Genomic DNA, 18,523 nt, shown 5'->3' on the forward strand with positions numbered 1-18,523 from the left:
CAATAAATAGAGGCCAGATCTACATAGATCTATATTTATAATACGAGTTCTGGTCTAGATATAGTAGATTCTATATCAAGATTCTGTATCTAGATCTAGACTTAGATACAGACTTAGATCTAACTCTTGTACTTTTGAATGTATGGATAAGGTTAATAATGATTAGTTTTAAAAATATAAGTGTACGCTAAATGAATATATGGAGATGCTGTGACTGAGAGGTAAAGCACCTCTAGGTAGACCACTTCGGGGGCCGATTTTGAGTTTGGGTTTCACACAAACTGTCCTTGTAACCTTGTTTGTTTGTTTTTTAATTATTATTTGTGTCAATAAATGTTATACTATCTTCAGAACTATATCTAAGGCAAAGAAAGAGAAGAAAAAAAATACTGCACGAAAAAGTAGGTCATCACAAATGCGCCCTAAATGAAGCAATCTCCCGAGGTAAAAGGAACTCATGCTCACTGCCACTTTGAACTGTCACCGCACCGATACAGCGGTGACCCCTCCCCCCCCCCCATATTCCCTCCAATTTCTCAGCCAGGAGATTGATACAGGGATCCTCAAATGTGATTAAGATTTCCCCAAGGTGGCGCTGTCAGCGACACTGCTAACCTGGTTGTATACTGCTGACATGGGCTGAAAGCACCACTGACAGATGACAGGCCACCGCCCATTCCCCCCCCCACCATCTCAGTCATATTATAGTGATGTACGTCAAAGTCCACTTTTAGGTCATCTCCTCTCTACTAGTAACCCTCCCCCCTTTTATCTCGTCTCACTAACAATGTATGGTCATTTTTTTTCTTCAGTTTGCTCTCTCTTCCTCTTCCTCCCCCAAATGAAACATCGCTTTTTTTTTCGGGGGGGGGGGGGGCGCTATGGTTACTATGCTTTTATAATGTCTCACTAAGTCCCTCCCTTTCTCAGCAAGCTCTCTCTCTCTCTCTTTCCCTCTCCTCTTGTGATGCATAGGGCAATGATAGCTTAGTAGCTCTCAGACTTACGTCAGACGGGGGCGCTGATCTGATTTACACAGTGGCGCTTTTTCCAGCTTGATGAATAATTTAGGGCGCCCCTACCGTAACAAATTTACAAACAATGAGATGGTTACTGGTAACACCGACTGAGCGTGTTTGTTAGTTTCACAGATCACAAGCGCATTATTAAGAGAAACATTAATTGCTTTCACATCAATAAATGGCCACCTACCCCGCCCCACCCCACAACTTAAAAAAAAAAAAAGTCGATAGTACGAGAGCATCAACTGTCCTATAGCTAGAGGATTTAAAAGATTTTTTATTTTTTTAATGTATCGCGTTGTGAATTAAAAAAAAATAGATATAGAAGAATGATATGATTTTTTTATGGATTCCGTCAAATTAGAAATAGTCCACCGGCTACAGTATTTTATTATCATATTTATATCACTTTCAGATATCAATAATTAAAAAAAAACAACTTAAGAAATATAATAATAATAATCGTATCAGATTTAGACTTAATATTGAATTGCTTTACGGAACTTATTAAAAACACATTTAGGGTAAGAGGCATTACCTAAAATGAAACCTAAATCAAAATGTCTTAGATACATACAAAGGGCATAGAGTTACCACGAGAAGAGAAGATAACTAATTAATGTTTAAAATGCTAGCGTTTCTAAACGCCTGGGTTTCAAAGGGTTAACGGAATACTCTGTACTCTAATAGCATTGTGTTGGCGTTTAACCCCAATAAACCGGGCTACGAGTGGGGGCACATCATAGTTTGCATCTCCAGACGAGGACAGGGTCGTGGTGGCACATAAACCAAATGTCCGTGCTGCGAGAGAGGGCTTGTATGTGAGGAGCCCATGTTTCGTTAGAATAATGAGGAGTGCAGTTGGTCATGTCAAGGGCGGAAACACGTGGCTTTTTTTTTTCAGCTCGCCTTCGTGAAATGACAAATGAAAGAATTGCAGAGGAGGATTTACGGAATGTGGGAGGGGAAGAAAGGGGTGGGGTGGGGGTGAAGTTATCCGACAATTTCCAGATCTATGCACGGTATGACACAAGTCCACATTGCTGTGAAATCACGGCTCACCTACGAATGTTGGGCACGCGGGGGGAAGATAATCGAAAACACTGTCCTTGCCCCTGCACAGTGCAGGGGTGGAAAGGAACGGTGGTGGGGGTGGGGGGCGCTGTCTGGTCGGTGCATGGTGAACGCGTTAATAATGGCATGAGGTCTACGTCAAGTTTAGAAAGAGGGGAGTCCAACACTCACGACTCTTAATTGTAGAATTGTTTAGTTTAATGTTGATGAGGGAATATCTAGAGTAAGAACAAACAAACAGAACCTATTCTCTTTGTGAACTACGAAAATACGCAAATAAAGACAGTTCCTTTCGAAAGAATCCCCATATCAAGGACTTCGATTGTGTCTACAATAAAAGAATTAGTAAAAATTAGCCCAGTTCTAAGTACATATTGTTGTACATACAAATTGTTACAATAGGAATTCTTGGTTGTCGGCTGGTAAACGTACCAACAAATACATTAATGTTTCTTGAAACCTTTTAAGTTTCCATAGTAACTAAAGACAGCTCTTTTCTAAATAATCCCGATATCAAGGACTTCGATCTACAACAAAAGAGACAACAGACAACCTAATGATCGTCAGGTTTGCACAGTATTATATGGTCTGGACGTGGATGCCTTAACCTGTTTTGTCCTGTGTGTTATTGTCAGTAAAAGTATAATGTGAATAAACCAACAATTTAAAAAAAAAAAAAAACCTAAGCAATGGAAGGGGGGAAATAAAAGCAATAAAAAACCAGTAATGGTTAATGCACTAACAAAAACATTTATATTTCTTGGAACCTTTGGGCTTCCATAGGAAATAAAGACATATCCTTCCGAAAGAATCCCAATCTCAATGACCTCGTTCGTCTACAACACAGGACAATGGACCATCTAGTGATCGTTAAGTTTGAACAGTTTCTGAACAATGTCAACCTTAATTGTTGTTTAAACCGGGAAAAAAAAAGATTACAAAAAGAGCCTGTGTTATCGCACAAACTCAGAGGCGGGCCCCGTCGGATCCCTGTCGGATTCGCCCATTCGCAAGGAATATTCAAGACGTGATTTTGTTTTGATTGTCAAAAGTAACAATGTTTCAAAGATTCAAATATATGTATATAGTGAAACCAATAACGTAAAAAATAATTAATTAAAATAAATATGACAACCTATCGTATATGTGTTCTCATATTAATACTGTCGAGGCAGGCTGCATTCAGCCTGTTCTAGTATAATTTACTCACAATTAATTCATTTATATCAACTTAAAAAAGAAAAAAAATTGGTTTAAAAAAAAAATTAGTTAATACAAGTCATTGAGTCAACAGTTAAAGTGGATGACTTAAATGTGTGAATGCCTAAATAGTATCTATATACTGTTTTTTTTTCCACCTGTTAAAAATTAAGTCCATACCTTTCCAAGCAGTAATCCATATCCACATTCCACCAGAGTTGTTGGACATTTATATCCACGGGCAGGAAACGTGCCTCGGCATAATCCATGGCGTATAAATAATCCAATCAAGAATTCATCTGCATTATTTGCTAGATTCTGATAGTTTTTATGTTTTTTATTTTTGTCAGCGTAGATCGATAACCGAGGCGTCAGTGAGTTTTACATATATATATAGGACAAGCTCACGAGCGAGCCACGATTATCTCACTTTAAAGATAAACAGAAAAAAAAAAAAAAACACATAATCAACGTCATCATTTATAGTTATGTTTGTTACGTGTAAAACAAAAGAGGAGTTGCCAGAATAGCTCAAACGCTAACCAACGAGGTTAAGTTTGAAAAAAGAGATTTCATTTTAAACTTGCAGACAACGAGATTACTCGGCTAGTTATCTCGTCAAAAATCTGGCCTCTTGGTGAAAGCTATTTCACAAGTGGTTGATTCTCCGTTACATTGCGGTAGTTAAACCAAACCGTAACCCTTTTTTTTTTTATTTAAACAACACAAGTGCGGAAAAAAAAGAGGGGGGGTGGATCAGCGCTTAAATTAACTCATAGAGAAAGTCATTTAAAAAAAAATAGTCTACAAGATGAAGAGGTTTAAAAAAAAAAAAAAGTTGACGTCATATGAGGACACGGGTAAACGCCTTAATGCGCACACCTCCGCATCCCCTCCCGAAAGTGAAAGTAACTCTGACGGTATGCAAGGTGGTAGGGAAGCTAGTGTGTGTTTCAAAACTTCACGGTATCTTAGGACGACGTGGAACAATATTGACTTTGCCGATATCCTCTCGGATGCTGCTCCTCGCCAAGCGCTCGGGGTTGCCCCTCTGATTCTTCGGGGGCAAAAACACCCGCTGACATTCCTCGGCTGCCCCGAACAGCATGGGTGGAAACCAAACACGACTCGTGGTCGGCCAAAAAACAATCGGCCAAGCGTAACCCATCCCGCGCTGTCTACCCCTCTCTAGCTCGCCAAAGGAAAGTAGCAAAGAAGCCACGAAGTGAACAAATAATGGTAATAGACGAGTGTGTACAGAGAAAACTAGACGCAAGTTCGAAAGCACTCGGCGACTTCCTCGACACTTGCATCACTGTTTAGTCAGGGGGGGAGGAGGGGCGGGACGCGGTAGAGATTATCTGGCACGAGTGGGTGATGACGTCTAATTAGAAAGCAATACCGAGACGCTTACGAGGTGGATTCGCAACAGAGACATGTTATGAATACTGGAATATGAGTTACCTAATACTTGCACTAAACAGTGAGTGTAGAAATGATACAAAGATGGACGGAACGATTGTGGGAAGAAATAAGATAGGATACGAAAGCAGGCAAAATACTAAATGTGTCATAAAGGGTTAATTGCATGGCAGGGAAAGTGCTAAAGGAATAGGTTCAAGACAGTGGTTCATTGCATGGTAGGGAAAAGCTGAAGGAATAGGTTCAAGACAGTGGTTCGTTGCATGGTAGGGAAAAGCTGAAGGAATAGGTTCATGACAGTGGTTCGTTGCATGGTAGGGAAAAGCTGAAGGAATAGGTTCATGACAGTGGTTCGTTGCATGGTAGGGAAAAGCTGAAGGAATAGGTTCATGACAGTGGTTCGTTGCATGGTAGGGAAAGGGATGAGGGAATAGGTTCAAGACAGTGGTTCATTGCATGGTATGGAAAAGCTGAAGGAATAGGTCCAAGACAGTGACCTAAATGAAAGCACACAGTCTTTGATACAGAGATGACGTCTAGAAAACAAAAATCGTTTTACCTCGCTTATGTCAACTGTCTGGTCAAAATCTTGTACACGTGATTTCTCTCACTTCTCATTCTCTAATCAAGTTGAACCTTAACACATTTATTTATCTCTAAACTTTGCACATTTATCTCTTAAAAGCGTAAAAGTCGCAAGACCAGAAGAGTAATTTACGCAATCATGTACAGTTTAATCGTTTCAAAATAATGGATTCCACTCCATATGAAGAGGTTTTTAAACGTTTTTTTTTTACATTTAACTTATTGAGTTACTATAAAGGGCAGGGTTCTGGTCGACAAAAGCCCTGTATTTGTACTCAGGGTATCGTCACGTGATGTGACATTCAACAATGCCTCCACGCCCCCTCCCCAAGCGAACCTTTCCCACACACTTCAGCACACCATTGTTCACGTGCGGAACACGAATCAGGCAAGGTGTTCGAACTTAATGACACGCGGTGGACCATCTGGAGTTTTTAGAATCCCTGTTGGACACTTATGTAATCTAACAGAAAACAAAATGAACTACTATTGTTGGTAACAGGTGATTCAAGCTCAGACTGCATTGCCCTCTATGTCAAACACATACACACTTCTTAAATCTTTCTCTCCGTAATTGTTTGTCCACATTATAAAGGAATTCTTTATTTTGCGCATTACTATTTCACTTTCCCTGTTTTGATTGGGCTTCAATAACTCTGTTGTTTGTAATCAGAAAATGTTGTATTTGGTGTAGAATAAAAGGGAAATGCATGCTCTTTTTCTATAATTCAAATTCAAGTTTTAAAAAAATTAATATTAATTTAATTTAATTAGGTCAAATCAACGATGGTATCGTCGATTAGGAGAAAAAAAGAGTTAAAATGTGGTATTTTTCTGTTGTATATATTTATTGTACTCTTTCTACAAGTCTTACAATACGCGTTTTTTTTTATTTTTTACAAAACTTATATCAAATCTGTCTGTCTGGTAAAAAGTGTGTACACGTTATTTCTCCCACACCCATTCTCGGATCAAGTTGAAACTTCACACAATTATTCAATGGCATAGACAAGACATGAATCGATTGGTTAAAAAAGTAATTAGTTAATTAGTTACTGGTAATTAATTATTTCGTTTGATACCTAACAAGGGAAACTAATTACTCAGTATTCACATTTATGGCTAAATTTGTTGGGTTTAGACCCCTTAAATAATTGTTAACGCTATTTCTCCCTCGAGCATTCTCTAATAAAGTTGATATTTAACCAATTATTTATTGTACGTAGCAAAACATGAATCAATAAAATAAAGTACCAATTAATTTTTGGAAATTAATTATTTTGTTTGACATATTTATATATATATGAAAGCTTTACTAAGGAATTGTAGAAAACGCGCTCGGTTGAAGTGACAGGCTTCATTCCATGCAGCCATAGAACTTACAGCTGTAATAAGGCTGATATCTGCAAGGGACGTAATTCAGAGATGGACTGATTCATTGTGGGTGTCGTTAGAGAGTCCGATGAAAGAGTTATCTCCCATGTCTTGCATTGTGCATAAACTATATACTATTCAACCCATACCAGAATCTAAGACACGGATAAGAACAGGGGTTCTCAACCTGCGAGTCGCGACCCCTTTGGGGGTCGATTGACCATTTGCCAGGGGTCGCCTAAGACCATCGAAAATATGGATTGTCATTGTCTACCCTACAATTCTGTATTTGTGTATGGGGGGAGGGGGGTCGCGGCAGAGTGGGGGATTGTAAAAAGGGGTCGCCTAGCTTAAAAGGTTGAGAACCGCTGGATAAGAAGAACTAGTAATGTCTCACAGAGATTTGTAAACAAATGTCTCAATGGCTGAGGCCTTGCGAGGGCACTCGAGCACGTAAGTCGTGGTTAAAGTCGCTTCGTGATGGTCATCCTGCTCGCCGCGTCACAAATGCGCGTGAATTTAATCCCGGGCATAAACTCGAGTAGACACCAGTGTCCAGTATCGATGGGGCGCGCCGTGAACTTTCACCTCTTCGCATTTACTACACGTATGGCGTGCCATCTAAGTACTGCTCTTGACTCGCGCTGGTCAAACCACTCGGACTTTCATCAGTCATATAGAAAGTGGCACCCCCCGTAAACTGCTAAACAATGAAACGTTTATTACTACAGAGGTGCGCGCCCAGGGTGCCGTAACATCGCTACCTCATGTACCCGTCACCACTCGCCACAAAATGTTGGCAAACAGACTGAAATCAATGAGACCTATTGTTAACCACAGGCCATAGGCGTTACAACTCAATGTGCTCGTTCGCTATCTCAACAAACATATCATAGCCAACCAAGAGTTGTCTTCTTTAGTGAGCCGCTGGAATAAGTTTGAAAGTTCTCAACTCGAAAGAGGCCAATTAGATCATGCAAGAAAACACCAAAATAGTTTTTTTTAAGTATTTCCACACGCAAACTTTGGGCACATTTCTAAAGAAAGCACTTCCATATTGAATATACGATTTAAAGTTCATACACTGGATCTTCGCCATTTTCTAGAAAAAAAAAAGCCTGTACAGGTCGTGAATACAGTTTATTATACAAACCTAAAAAAAAAAAAAAAAAAAAAATGGCTCTTCCAAACATTGAATAGTTCCAGAGAAAGCAGAGTTCCCTTCTAAACATAGAATAGTTCCAGAGAAAGCAGAGTTCCCTTCCAAACATTGAATAGTTCCAGAGAAAGCAGAGTTCCCTTCCAAAGACTGAGTAGTTTAAGAGAAAGCAGAGTTCCCTTCCAAACATTGAGTAGTTCCAGAGAAAGCAGAGTTCCCTTCCAAACACTGAATAGTTCCAGAGAAAGCAGAGTTCCCTTCCAAACACTGAGTAGTTCCAGAGAAAGCAGAACTTGCGTGTTCCCTTACAAACACATTCAATACACTGCAGCTCAAAATAGACCAATAGGATAAAACTGGATGCTTGAGATGTTCAGATATGGCGGATAATCTATAAATAGCTAGCCTTTTTAGGTGTATCCGGTGTGCAGAATAAAAGAAATGTTTATAAACTAGTATAAGCATTTTTTTACCTTTTAGAATTGAAGAGTCGAAATTTTCTAAGCTTTTTCGTTCTTAGCTTTATTTTTTGTTGTTTTTCATTTGGCAACATTGATTAGAAATTCAATGTAGCGTCGCTAACTAAGTTTAGTTTAGCGTGAAAATCTCCAATAGTGGCAATAGACTAGGTCTCTTTTCAAATGTTTGTATTTTTTAAGAGTTTAAAAAATTCGCCACTATTACGTCATCAGGATGTGACATGCGCAGACTCTCGAAACCAAAACGTAATGTAAATATCAAGGTTTGCAAATAAACACTAGATTTATGCGTCTGGCTGGCTGAATGTCTTTCCTCCGACGCCCCCCTCCCATTCAAACAATTAAACGGCATGTTTGCTGAGGGGGTCAGAAGGAGGACCGAGAAATATTTATCTGCTGCAGGCGTTTAAGGGAAGGGGGTGGGAATTGGGAAATATTTATCAGAGTGTGTAGTCAAGTATATCACTGGCATGCAATGGGCAAGACTAAATTCGGAGTCTGACAAGAATTAATTGGATCGAGTCAGATTTTAGTTTCAAGATTAATAGAACGGGTTCAAACATTACTCATTCATTCTTCTGCGTTAGTTCGTGTGTAAGCGCACAGAAATATTTTATACATAGCCTACATTTAAAATAATATTAGAGTTTTTAAAAATGTACATATTATTGTTGTAAAAATCAGAGATTCTCAAAATGGAGGCAAAGAGCGTCATCTTTTGTTTCAACGCTGCTTTGTGCCAGTGAGAAAGACGAGCGGTGAGATACATTTAAATTGATACAATTTCCCCCAACATCGAGTTCTGTAGGTTGTTGTTATATATAACTGTGTGTTTTCCTATTCAACGATACAATCGTTGACTTGATCCCATTAAATTAAATTAATTTTTGGTTTTATAAATTTGCATTAGTGTTGTATAAATAGAGCATGCAGTCTCCTATAATTCTATACCAAAAGTAAAACGTTTTCTGGGTGCAAACAAAATTGTTATTGAAGTTTAAAGATAACAGGCTAGACTGGACAAGTATGAAAAACGAACAATTCTGCCAGAACGTGGACAAATAATTGCGGAGTGAAAAAGAGTTAACTTCTATTTATATACATTTTATATTAAAACAAAAAACAAACGCGTATGTCTTTTCAAAGTGTATCTTTTCTAAAGTGTATCCATTTACATTGTATGTTTCTAGATGAAGAAAATAGATACACATTTAACAAATAGCTATGAGTGAGCTCTGCTATTATTTATTCATTTGATTTAAAACGCGTTATCTCTAAATATTGTTTGAGATAGCGGACAATTATTTCCAGACCTATCTGTCGACTTAAGCATAAGCCATTAAAACATGCCTGACTTCTGCATTTTTTTTTCCGCTTTGGAAAGCTCAGTGTGTGTGTGTTGTGTATGTGTGTGTTGTGTATGTGTGTTGTGTGTGTGTGTGATGTAAAAGAGAGAGGACGGTGTGGACATATGAAATGGACATGAAACAAGCGCCAAAGTAATTAGATCGATGGTGGAACGATACACGATGTCTGTCAGACATGAATGCTATTGCTCACGGTGCTAGCAAGTCCAACTAGCCAAATGCATGGTACACACAGTCGAGCGTATCGTATCGTGGCAAACAAAACATAGCATTCACACGGCACTATCTAACGTAGCATTGAAAGAATAGGGAAAAGAGAGAGAGAGTAGGCAGTAGGCACGCGAGGCATGAAGGAAATAGAAGGACAATGCGATAGAGAAAACAGAAAGAGGGTTTGGAGACAGACAATGAAGAGTAGGAGATAGCAAGACAGAGTGAGTCTGGGTGTGAGAGAGACTGAGAGAGAGAGAAAACAGAGAGAGGGTTGGAGACAGAAAAGGAAGAGTAGGAGATAGCAAGACCGAGAGAGTGTGGGTGTGAGAGAGACTGAGAGAGAGAAAACAGAAAGAGGGTTTGGAGACAGAAAATGAAGAGTAGGAGATAGTAAGACCGAGAAAGTGTGGGTGTGAGAGAGACTGAGAGAGAGAAAACAGAGAGAGGGTTGGAGACAGAAAAGGAAGAGTAGGAGATAGCAAGACAGAGAGAGTCTGGGTGTGAGAGAGACTGAGAGAGAGAAAACAGAAAGAGGGTTGGAGACAGAAAAGGAAGAGTAGGAGATAGCAAGACAGAGAGAGTGTGAGTGTGAGAGAGACTGAGAGAGAGAAAACAGAAAGAGGGTTGGAGACAGAAAAGGAAGAGTAGGAGATAGCAAGACAGAGAGAGTGTGGGTGTGAGAGAGAGAGAAAACAGAGAGAGGGTTGGAGACAGAAAATGAAGAGTAGGAGATAGCAAGACAGAGAGAGTGTGGGTGTGAGAGAGACTGAGAGAGAGAGAAAACAGAGAGAGGGTTGGAGACAGAAAATGAAGAGTAGGAGATAGCAAGACAGAGAGAGTGTGGGTGTGAGAGAGAGAGAAAACAGAGAGAGGGTTGGAGACAGAAAATGAAGAGTAGGAGATAGCAAGACAGAGAGAGTGTGGGTGTGAGAGAGAGAGAAAACAGAGAGAGGGTTGGAGACAGAAAATGAAGAGTAGGAGATAGCAAGACAGAGAGAGTGTGAGTGTGAGAGAGACTGAGAGAGAGAAAACAGAAAGAGGGTTGGAGACAGAAAAGGAAGAGTAGGAGATAGCAAGACAGAGAGAGTGTGGGTGTGAGAGAGAGAGAAAACAGAGAGAGGGTTGGAGACAGAAAATGAAGAGTAGGAGATAGCAAGACAGAGAGAGTGTGGGTGTGAGAGAGACTGAGAGAGAGAGAAAACAGAGAGAGGGTTGGAGACAGAAAATGAAGAGTAGGAGATAGCAAGACAGAGAGAGTGTGGGTGTGAGAGAGAGAGAAAACAGAGAGAGGGTTGGAGACAGAAAATGAAGAGTAGGAGATAGCAAGACAGAGAGAGTGTGGGTGTGAGAGAGAGAGAAAACAGAGAGAGGGTTGGAGACAGAAAATGAAGAGTAGGAGATAGCAAGACAGAGAGAGTGTGGGTGTGAGAGAGACTGAGAGAGAGAAAACAGAAAGAGGGTTGGAGACAGAAAAGGAAGAGTAGGAGATAGCAAGACAGAGAGAGTGTGGGTGTGAGAGAGAGAGAAAACAGAGAGAGGGTTGGAGACAGAAAATGAAGAGTAGGAGATAGCAAGACAGAGAGAGTGTGGGTGTGAGAGAGACTGAGAGAGAGACCAAGAGGTAGAGGCAGAGATAGTAATTCCGACATCACATCTGAAACACGAGATGTAAACGTTTAAATCATATCAGGTGACCCGATCTAGATCTAATTATACTGCTATCGCTCACACACTTATCCACGGATCACTAATCCACTGCTCGAATCCATCAGTAATTATGCACAAGAGTTAATCCACTACCACATTTGTTGAACATTTCAAGTGAACATCTAAGTATCCACGCTAATCCACAGTATCCACGCTAATCCACAGTATCCTAGTGTTTGCAAAACAGCCAGGGAATGTTTACGGGGGGAGGGAGGAGGATTGAACTGAACACACGACCAAAAAAAAAAAATCACACACCCTTTGTCTCTCGCGCTGGTCACGTGGTGTAGGTAAGAGAGAGAGGGGGGAGAACGTCCGAGTCTAGCAAGTGGTTGTCGCTGGGACGGGGGACGCCGTGACCTAGCCAGAGGCGATGCACCGTACGGTGGCCAACTGGCCTGGGACCAACTATTAGTGACTCGGCTTGAGGAGAAGGGAGTGTGGACTAATGCATATCAAAGGGAAACCACAATGCACCAATGTTGCCGAGCACAACAAGGGAAACAATTCAATTTGCACGCCTAAAGTACATCAATGATTTTTTTGTTTCGGTTAACCTTTTAATTTGCAATTTGGCGACAACGGTTTCACATTTAAAAAAAAATAGCTATAATCCCATCAAGTGTGGATACTGTGACATCGTTTGAACACATCAAAAGCATTTATTTAAAATAAATTGTAATGCTTTCAGGTGCATTTTATTTGCATACCATTTTTTTACATTTAAAACAAATTGATATAATACTTTCAATGCTTGTCAATAGTCTGCAAATTGCCATGATGTACATAGAAATATACAGTTATACATTTATTGCCTTCAGTTCAAATTTTGTGACATCAGTTTTTTTCCCAAATATTAAATTAATTGCCACCATCATCAAATTATATATATATAGATTTAACTGTTTAATTCCGATAAGTTAAATATCAAAGATGAAGTATATATATCTCAGCAAGCTCTTACATAGATCAGTCTTAACCCCAACTACACTATCAAATTCCATAGTCTGCATATAGCATTCTTGTAACATAGCTAGGGAAAAAAGCCCATTTATATTTATTTATAAATGCCCCAGAATTTGTGATCTAAATCGCTTACTATCTCTATAAAAAAAGGTAAGAATGATCCATAAACAGAATTATGTTAATATTTTATATATAGCCCTGGAAGAAAAAGTCATGAGAAGAGCTACATGGTAGTGTCATGGAGTTGAACACGTTGCACACTGTCATCCTGGTATGCAAATGTTGGACACAACCAGGTCAAACTAGAGAGCAAGAAGATAGAATAGAGTGACCATTTCATTCAACTTGCCATGTATGCAATATCCCTTAGCACGCCTCCGAATTAAAAGTAGCCACATGTATGTGTTATTATCTTCGGCCCAGATTAAATTTACTACAAATAAATTCATAAGCATTGAATATTAGAGTAGCCACATATGCCCTTTTGTTTTAACATGTCCAGATTACAGTAGCCACATGTCCTGTCGTTTAACATGACCAGATTAAAGTAGCCACATGTCCTGTCGTTTAACATGTCCAGATTAAAGAAGCCACATGTCCTGTCGTTTAACATGCCCAGATTAAAGTAGCCACATGTCCTGTCGTTTAACATGACCAGATTAAAGTAGCCAAATGTCCTGTTGTTTAACATGCCCAGATTAAAATAGTCACATGTCCTGTTGTTTAACATGTCCAGATTAAAGTAGCCACATGTCCTGTCGTTTAACATGACCAGATTAAAGTAGCCACATGTCCTGTCGTTTAACATGACCAGATTAAAGTAGCCAAATGTCCTGTTGTTTAACATGCCCAGATTAAAATAGTCACATGTCCTGTTGTTTAACATGTCCAGATTAAAGTAGCCACATGTCCTGTCGTTTAACATGACCAGATTAAAGTAGCCAAATGTCCTGTCGTTTAACATGACCAGATTAAAGTAGCCAAATGTCCTGTTGTTTAACATGCCCAGATTAAAATAGTCACATGTCCTGTTGTTTAACATGTCCAGAATAAAGTAGCCACATGTCCTGTCGTTTAACATGACCAGATTAAAGTAGCCAAATGTCCTGTCGTTTAACATGACCAGATTAAAGTAGCCAAATGTCCTGTTGTTTAACATGACCAGATTAAAGTAGCCACATGTCCTGTTGTTTAACATGACCAGATTAAAGTAGCCAAATGTCCTGTTGTTTAACATGACCAGATTAAAGTAGCCACATGTCCTGTCGTTTAACATGACCAGATTAAAGCAGCCACATGTCCTGTCGTTTAACATGACCAGATTAAAGTAGTCACATGTCCTGTTGTTTAACATGACCAGATTAAAGTAGCCAAATGTCCTGTTGTTTAACATGACCAGATTAAAGTAGCCATATGTCCTGTTGTTTAACATGACCAGATTAAAGTAGCCAAATGTCATGTTGTTTAACATGACCAGATTAAAGTAGCCACATGTCCTGTCGTTTAACATGACCAGATTAAAGTAGCCACATGTCCTGTCGTTTAACATGACCAGATTAAAATAGCCAAATGTCCTGTCGTTTAACATGACCAGATTAAAGTAGCCAAATGTCCTGTTGTTTAACATGCCCAGATTAAAATAGTCACATGTCCTGTCGTTTAACATGTCCAGAATAAAGTAGCCACATGTCCTGTCGTTTAACATGACCAGATTAAAGTAGCCAAATGTCCTGTCGTTTAACATGACCAGATTAAAGTAGCCAAATGTCCTGTTGTTTAACATGACCAGATTAAAGTAGCCACATGTCCTGTTGTTTAACATGACCAGATTAAAGTAGCCAAATGTCCTGTTGTTTAACATGACCAGATTAAAGTAGCCACATGTCCTGTCGTTTAACATGACCAGATTAAAGTAGTCACATGTCCTGTTGTTTAACATGACCAGATTAAAGTAGCCAAATGTCCTGTTGTTTAACATGACCAGATTAAAGTAGCCATATGTCCTGTTGTTTAACATGACCAGATTAAAGTAGCCAAATGTCATGTTGTTTAACATGACCAGATTAAAGTAGCCACATGTCCTGTCTTTTAACATGACCAGATTAAAGTAGCCACATGTCCTGTCGTTTAACATGACCAGATTAAAGTAGTCACATGTCCTGTTGTTTAACATGACCAGATTAAAGTAGCCACATGTCCAGTCGTTTAACATGCCCAGATTAAAGTAGCCACATGTCCTGTTGTTTAACATGACCAGATTAAAGTAGCCACATGTCCTGTTGTTTAACATGAACAAATTAAAATAGCCACATGTCCTGTTGTTTAACATGACCAGATTAAATTAGCCACATGTCCTGTTGTTTAACATGCCCAGATTAAAGTAGCCACATGTCCTGTTGTTTAACATGCCCAGATTAAAGTAGCCACATGTCCAGTCGTTTAACATGAACAAATTAAAGTATCCAAATGTCCTGTTGTTTAACATGCCCAGATTAAAATAGCCATACTTATAATGCCCAGATTAAAATAGCCATACTTATAATGCCCAGATTAAAGTAGCCATACTTATAATGCCCAGATTAAAGTAGCCACATGTCCTGCTTCCTCGCAAGTTGAGATTGACCCAACATGCGCTCTAATTCTTAGCATGCCCAAAGCAGAAAAAAAGTTGCGGCCGAATGTCAGATTCCAAACAAAGCTTGTTTGTTTATGTTTGTGTGTGTGTGTTTACATAACAAAGGTCAAGGGATTAATAAATACAAATCGAGGTAAGGATGGAAGGGGGGGGGCCTATTTAAAGGTGTCCAGCGATTCATCAGCACCAGACAATGACATGAGCTCATCCGTTATTGCACGTCAACAATGTAAACAAGCAATGCTGATGTTGACCAGTGGTAGGCTGTCCTAGATAAACAATGCTTAGGTCATTCGCCAGGGGTCAGACCGGTTATTTGTATTTGCATTTCGTAAAGCTCACACAAAAGGACCTCGTTGGTTCAATATAACATAGATCTACAATTTTACACGGACACCTAAGGGAGAGAATTTTTTTAGACCTAAAAAAAAAAAGTGAGAAGTTTGAAACCATTTTTGTTGTTATGTCCCTTCTATTTATTGTTATAATGACCGCCAGCCTGACCAGCCGCTAGAGAGTTTATAAAAAGAAGCTAGAGGTGGCCATAGCTAGAGAATCACTGCTGATGATGAGGGATTTATGTAACAACTTAGCCGACAAGTGTTGAAATTTGAACAACTTGTTTTTGGGTAACAGCTTTGTCATCAAGTTAATTCTTGCCTCTAGACGGGACTTAGTATTTTATTATAAACTTTATTCCATGACTCCGGGAAACCATGACAGCACAAAATCGTCATGTTGTAAAACCACGACTGCACAAAACCGTCACAGGTAAACCACCTTTCCGGGAAACCATGACAGCAAAAAACCATGACGTAGTCAAACCACGATTCGGGAAACCATGACAGCACAAAACCGTCATGTTGTAAAACCATGACTCCGGGAAACCATGACAGCACAAAACCATCATCTTGTAAAACCACGACACCAATAAACCAAGACATCGTTGTATCTGGCTCAGAGATTGTAAGTTAAATGAAGAAAGAAAGAGGATAATTTTAAAAAGAACTTCTTGGAGGTATATCTTCTTTTCCCCGGCATAGGGTAGTATGGAACAGGAAATAATAGCCAGATTTTAAAGGAATTAGTAGCAGGAAATAATTGTCGACATCTGCATCGATGCAGGGGCGTTAACTACCCATCCATTCCCCCATTCACGCCCTCCCTTATCCCAGCTAAATTAAGAAGCAGACAAAAGGGAGGCAATCTGTTTTAATAAGATGCTGATCCTTTCTTCCCGTAGGAACGGAAGCACTCGGACGTCACGCCCTCTCCTGCCCCTCATCCATTTCATCCTTCTCCTTCCCCCCACTCATGACGTCTAGCACAAGTCTCTGCAAAGCATCTTCACGTCACTGACCGGGGCGTCATCATTGGGTACGTCTCAAAAACACGGAGTAACAATCTAAACGGAACGAACAAAAGAAGAAAACAAAAAACCTGAAGGAAAACAAAACGGAATAAAGAAACGATCCCCGAAACTTCTGGAAACTTGATCAATGATTCGGGAACGAGGAAGATGACTGATGAACGAAAAGTTTGGCTTGTTTCGCTTATTTTTGAGAAAGGTATTCCTCTTTTTCCACCTTTATATGGGGATGTTCATAGTTGTTACCTGTCGTTGACTTGTAGCACCAAACTGCTAGTAGACAACTAAACTGTTTTAGGCGTAATGTATCTTAACTAATAAAACTTCAAATAGCTTGAATAACTTCTTTTAGTGAACAAAACTAAGTAAAACTTTATTTATAATTTAGACAAAATCAACTTGTGATGAAATGAAATAAATGTAGCAGACTTCAGTAATAATATCTTTAATAACAAAATCTATTTCCCTACAATAACACAACCTTTCAATCTCACGTTCTGGAGTCGTCTGTCCTAACTAAGACCAAATGACGACAATGCCAACTATGTTGCATCATTCACAACCAATCGCTAACCTCTTCCCACCGTCACCATAGCAGCGCACACACACACACTCTTCCTAACATTCATCCTCAAACGATATATTGCAATATCTTGTCTCCAGCCAACTCTCATGTTCTGACGGTCACAATTCGTTTGTCCACGAGACAGTTACCTTAAAATCTTGACCATTAGGAAGGGGGGGGGGGTGGGGGAAGGGGAAATGCCCTGTGGTGAGTGACGTTTATGGACTTGACATTGAAGTCAACGTGTCAGCATCTAGAGTGTTAAATTGACACTCGGTAATTGTAAACCTCGGCAGGTGACAGGAGAGCTTGGAGACGAGAGCACGCTCGCGGTGGCCCATCTGGCCAGTCAAAGGGTCGTGTGAAAATAACGAAAAGATATTTCACTAATATCTGCAGTGTGAGAGGTTCAAATGATCTACTAATATCTGCAGTGTGAGGGGTTCAAATGATCTACTAATATCTGCAGTGTGAGGGGTTCAAATGATCTACTAATATCTGCAGTGTGAGGGGTTCAAATGATCTACTAATATCTGCAGTGTGAGGGGTTCAAATGATCTACTAATATCTGCAGTGTGAGGTGTTCAAATGATCTACTAATATCTGCAGTGTGAGGTGTTCAAATGATCTACTAATATCTGCAGTGTGAGGTGTTCAAATGATCTACTAATATCTGCAGTGTGAGGTGTTCAAATGTTTCACTAATATCTGCAGTGTGAGGTGTTCAAATGTTTCACTAATATCTGCAGTGTGAGGTGTTCAAATGTTTCACTAATATCTGCAGTGTGAGGTGTTCAAATGTTTCACTAATATCTGCAGTGTGAGGTGTTCAAATGTTTCACTAATATCTGCAGTGTGAGGTGTTCAAATGATCTACTTATATCTGCAGTGTGAGGTGTTCAAATGCTTCACTAATATCTGCAGTGTGAGGTGTTCAAATGTTTCACTAATATCTGCAGTGTGAGATGTTCAAATGTTTCACTAATATCTGCAGTGTGAGGTGTTCAAATGTTTCACTAATATCTGCAGTGTGAGGTGTTCAAATGCTTCACTAATATCTGCAGTGTGAGGTGTTCAAATGTTTCACTAATATCTGCAGTGTGAGGTGTTCAAATGCTTCACTAATATCTGCAGTGTGAGGTGTTCAAATGCTTCACTAATATCTGCAGTGTGAGGTGTTCAAATGATCTACTAATATCTGCAGTGTGAGGTGTTCAAATGCTTCACTAATATCTGCAGTGTGAGGTGTTCAAATGTTTCACTAATATCTGCAGTGTGAGGTGTTCAAATGTTTCACTAATATCTGCAGTGTGAGGTGTTCAAATGTTTCACTAATATCTGCAGTGTGAGGTGTTCAAATGCTTCACTAATATCTGCAGTGTGAGG

General features: G+C 39.5%; 1 protein-coding gene across 6 annotated transcripts in view; it reads right to left on the bottom strand.

Annotated features, from left to right (window-relative positions):
- The window catches only part of LOC106070364 (prickle planar cell polarity protein 3-like), a 169,711-nt gene that overhangs the window by 94,020 nt on the left and 57,168 nt on the right, over nt 1-18,523 (bottom strand). The window contains exons 1-2 of one of the 6 annotated variants that reach the window (XM_056026338.1): nt 11,629-11,907; nt 3,477-3,725 (exon numbers count right to left, since the gene is read on the bottom strand). The exons of 4 other annotated variants lie outside the window; for them this stretch is intronic. In XM_056026338.1, coding sequence (XP_055882313.1) covers nt 3,477-3,565 — 89 coding nt within the window. In that variant the 5' untranslated portion in view covers nt 3,566-3,725; nt 11,629-11,907. Of the gene's footprint in view, nt 1-3,476; nt 3,726-11,624; nt 11,908-18,523 lie in introns of those variants that run through there. One more of the 6 variants, XM_056026337.1, reaches the window with a different exon arrangement.

This window comes from Biomphalaria glabrata, chromosome 4 (genome assembly GCF_947242115.1).
Source record: "Biomphalaria glabrata chromosome 4, xgBioGlab47.1, whole genome shotgun sequence".
NCBI classification, from domain to species: domain Eukaryota; kingdom Metazoa; phylum Mollusca; class Gastropoda; family Planorbidae; genus Biomphalaria; species Biomphalaria glabrata.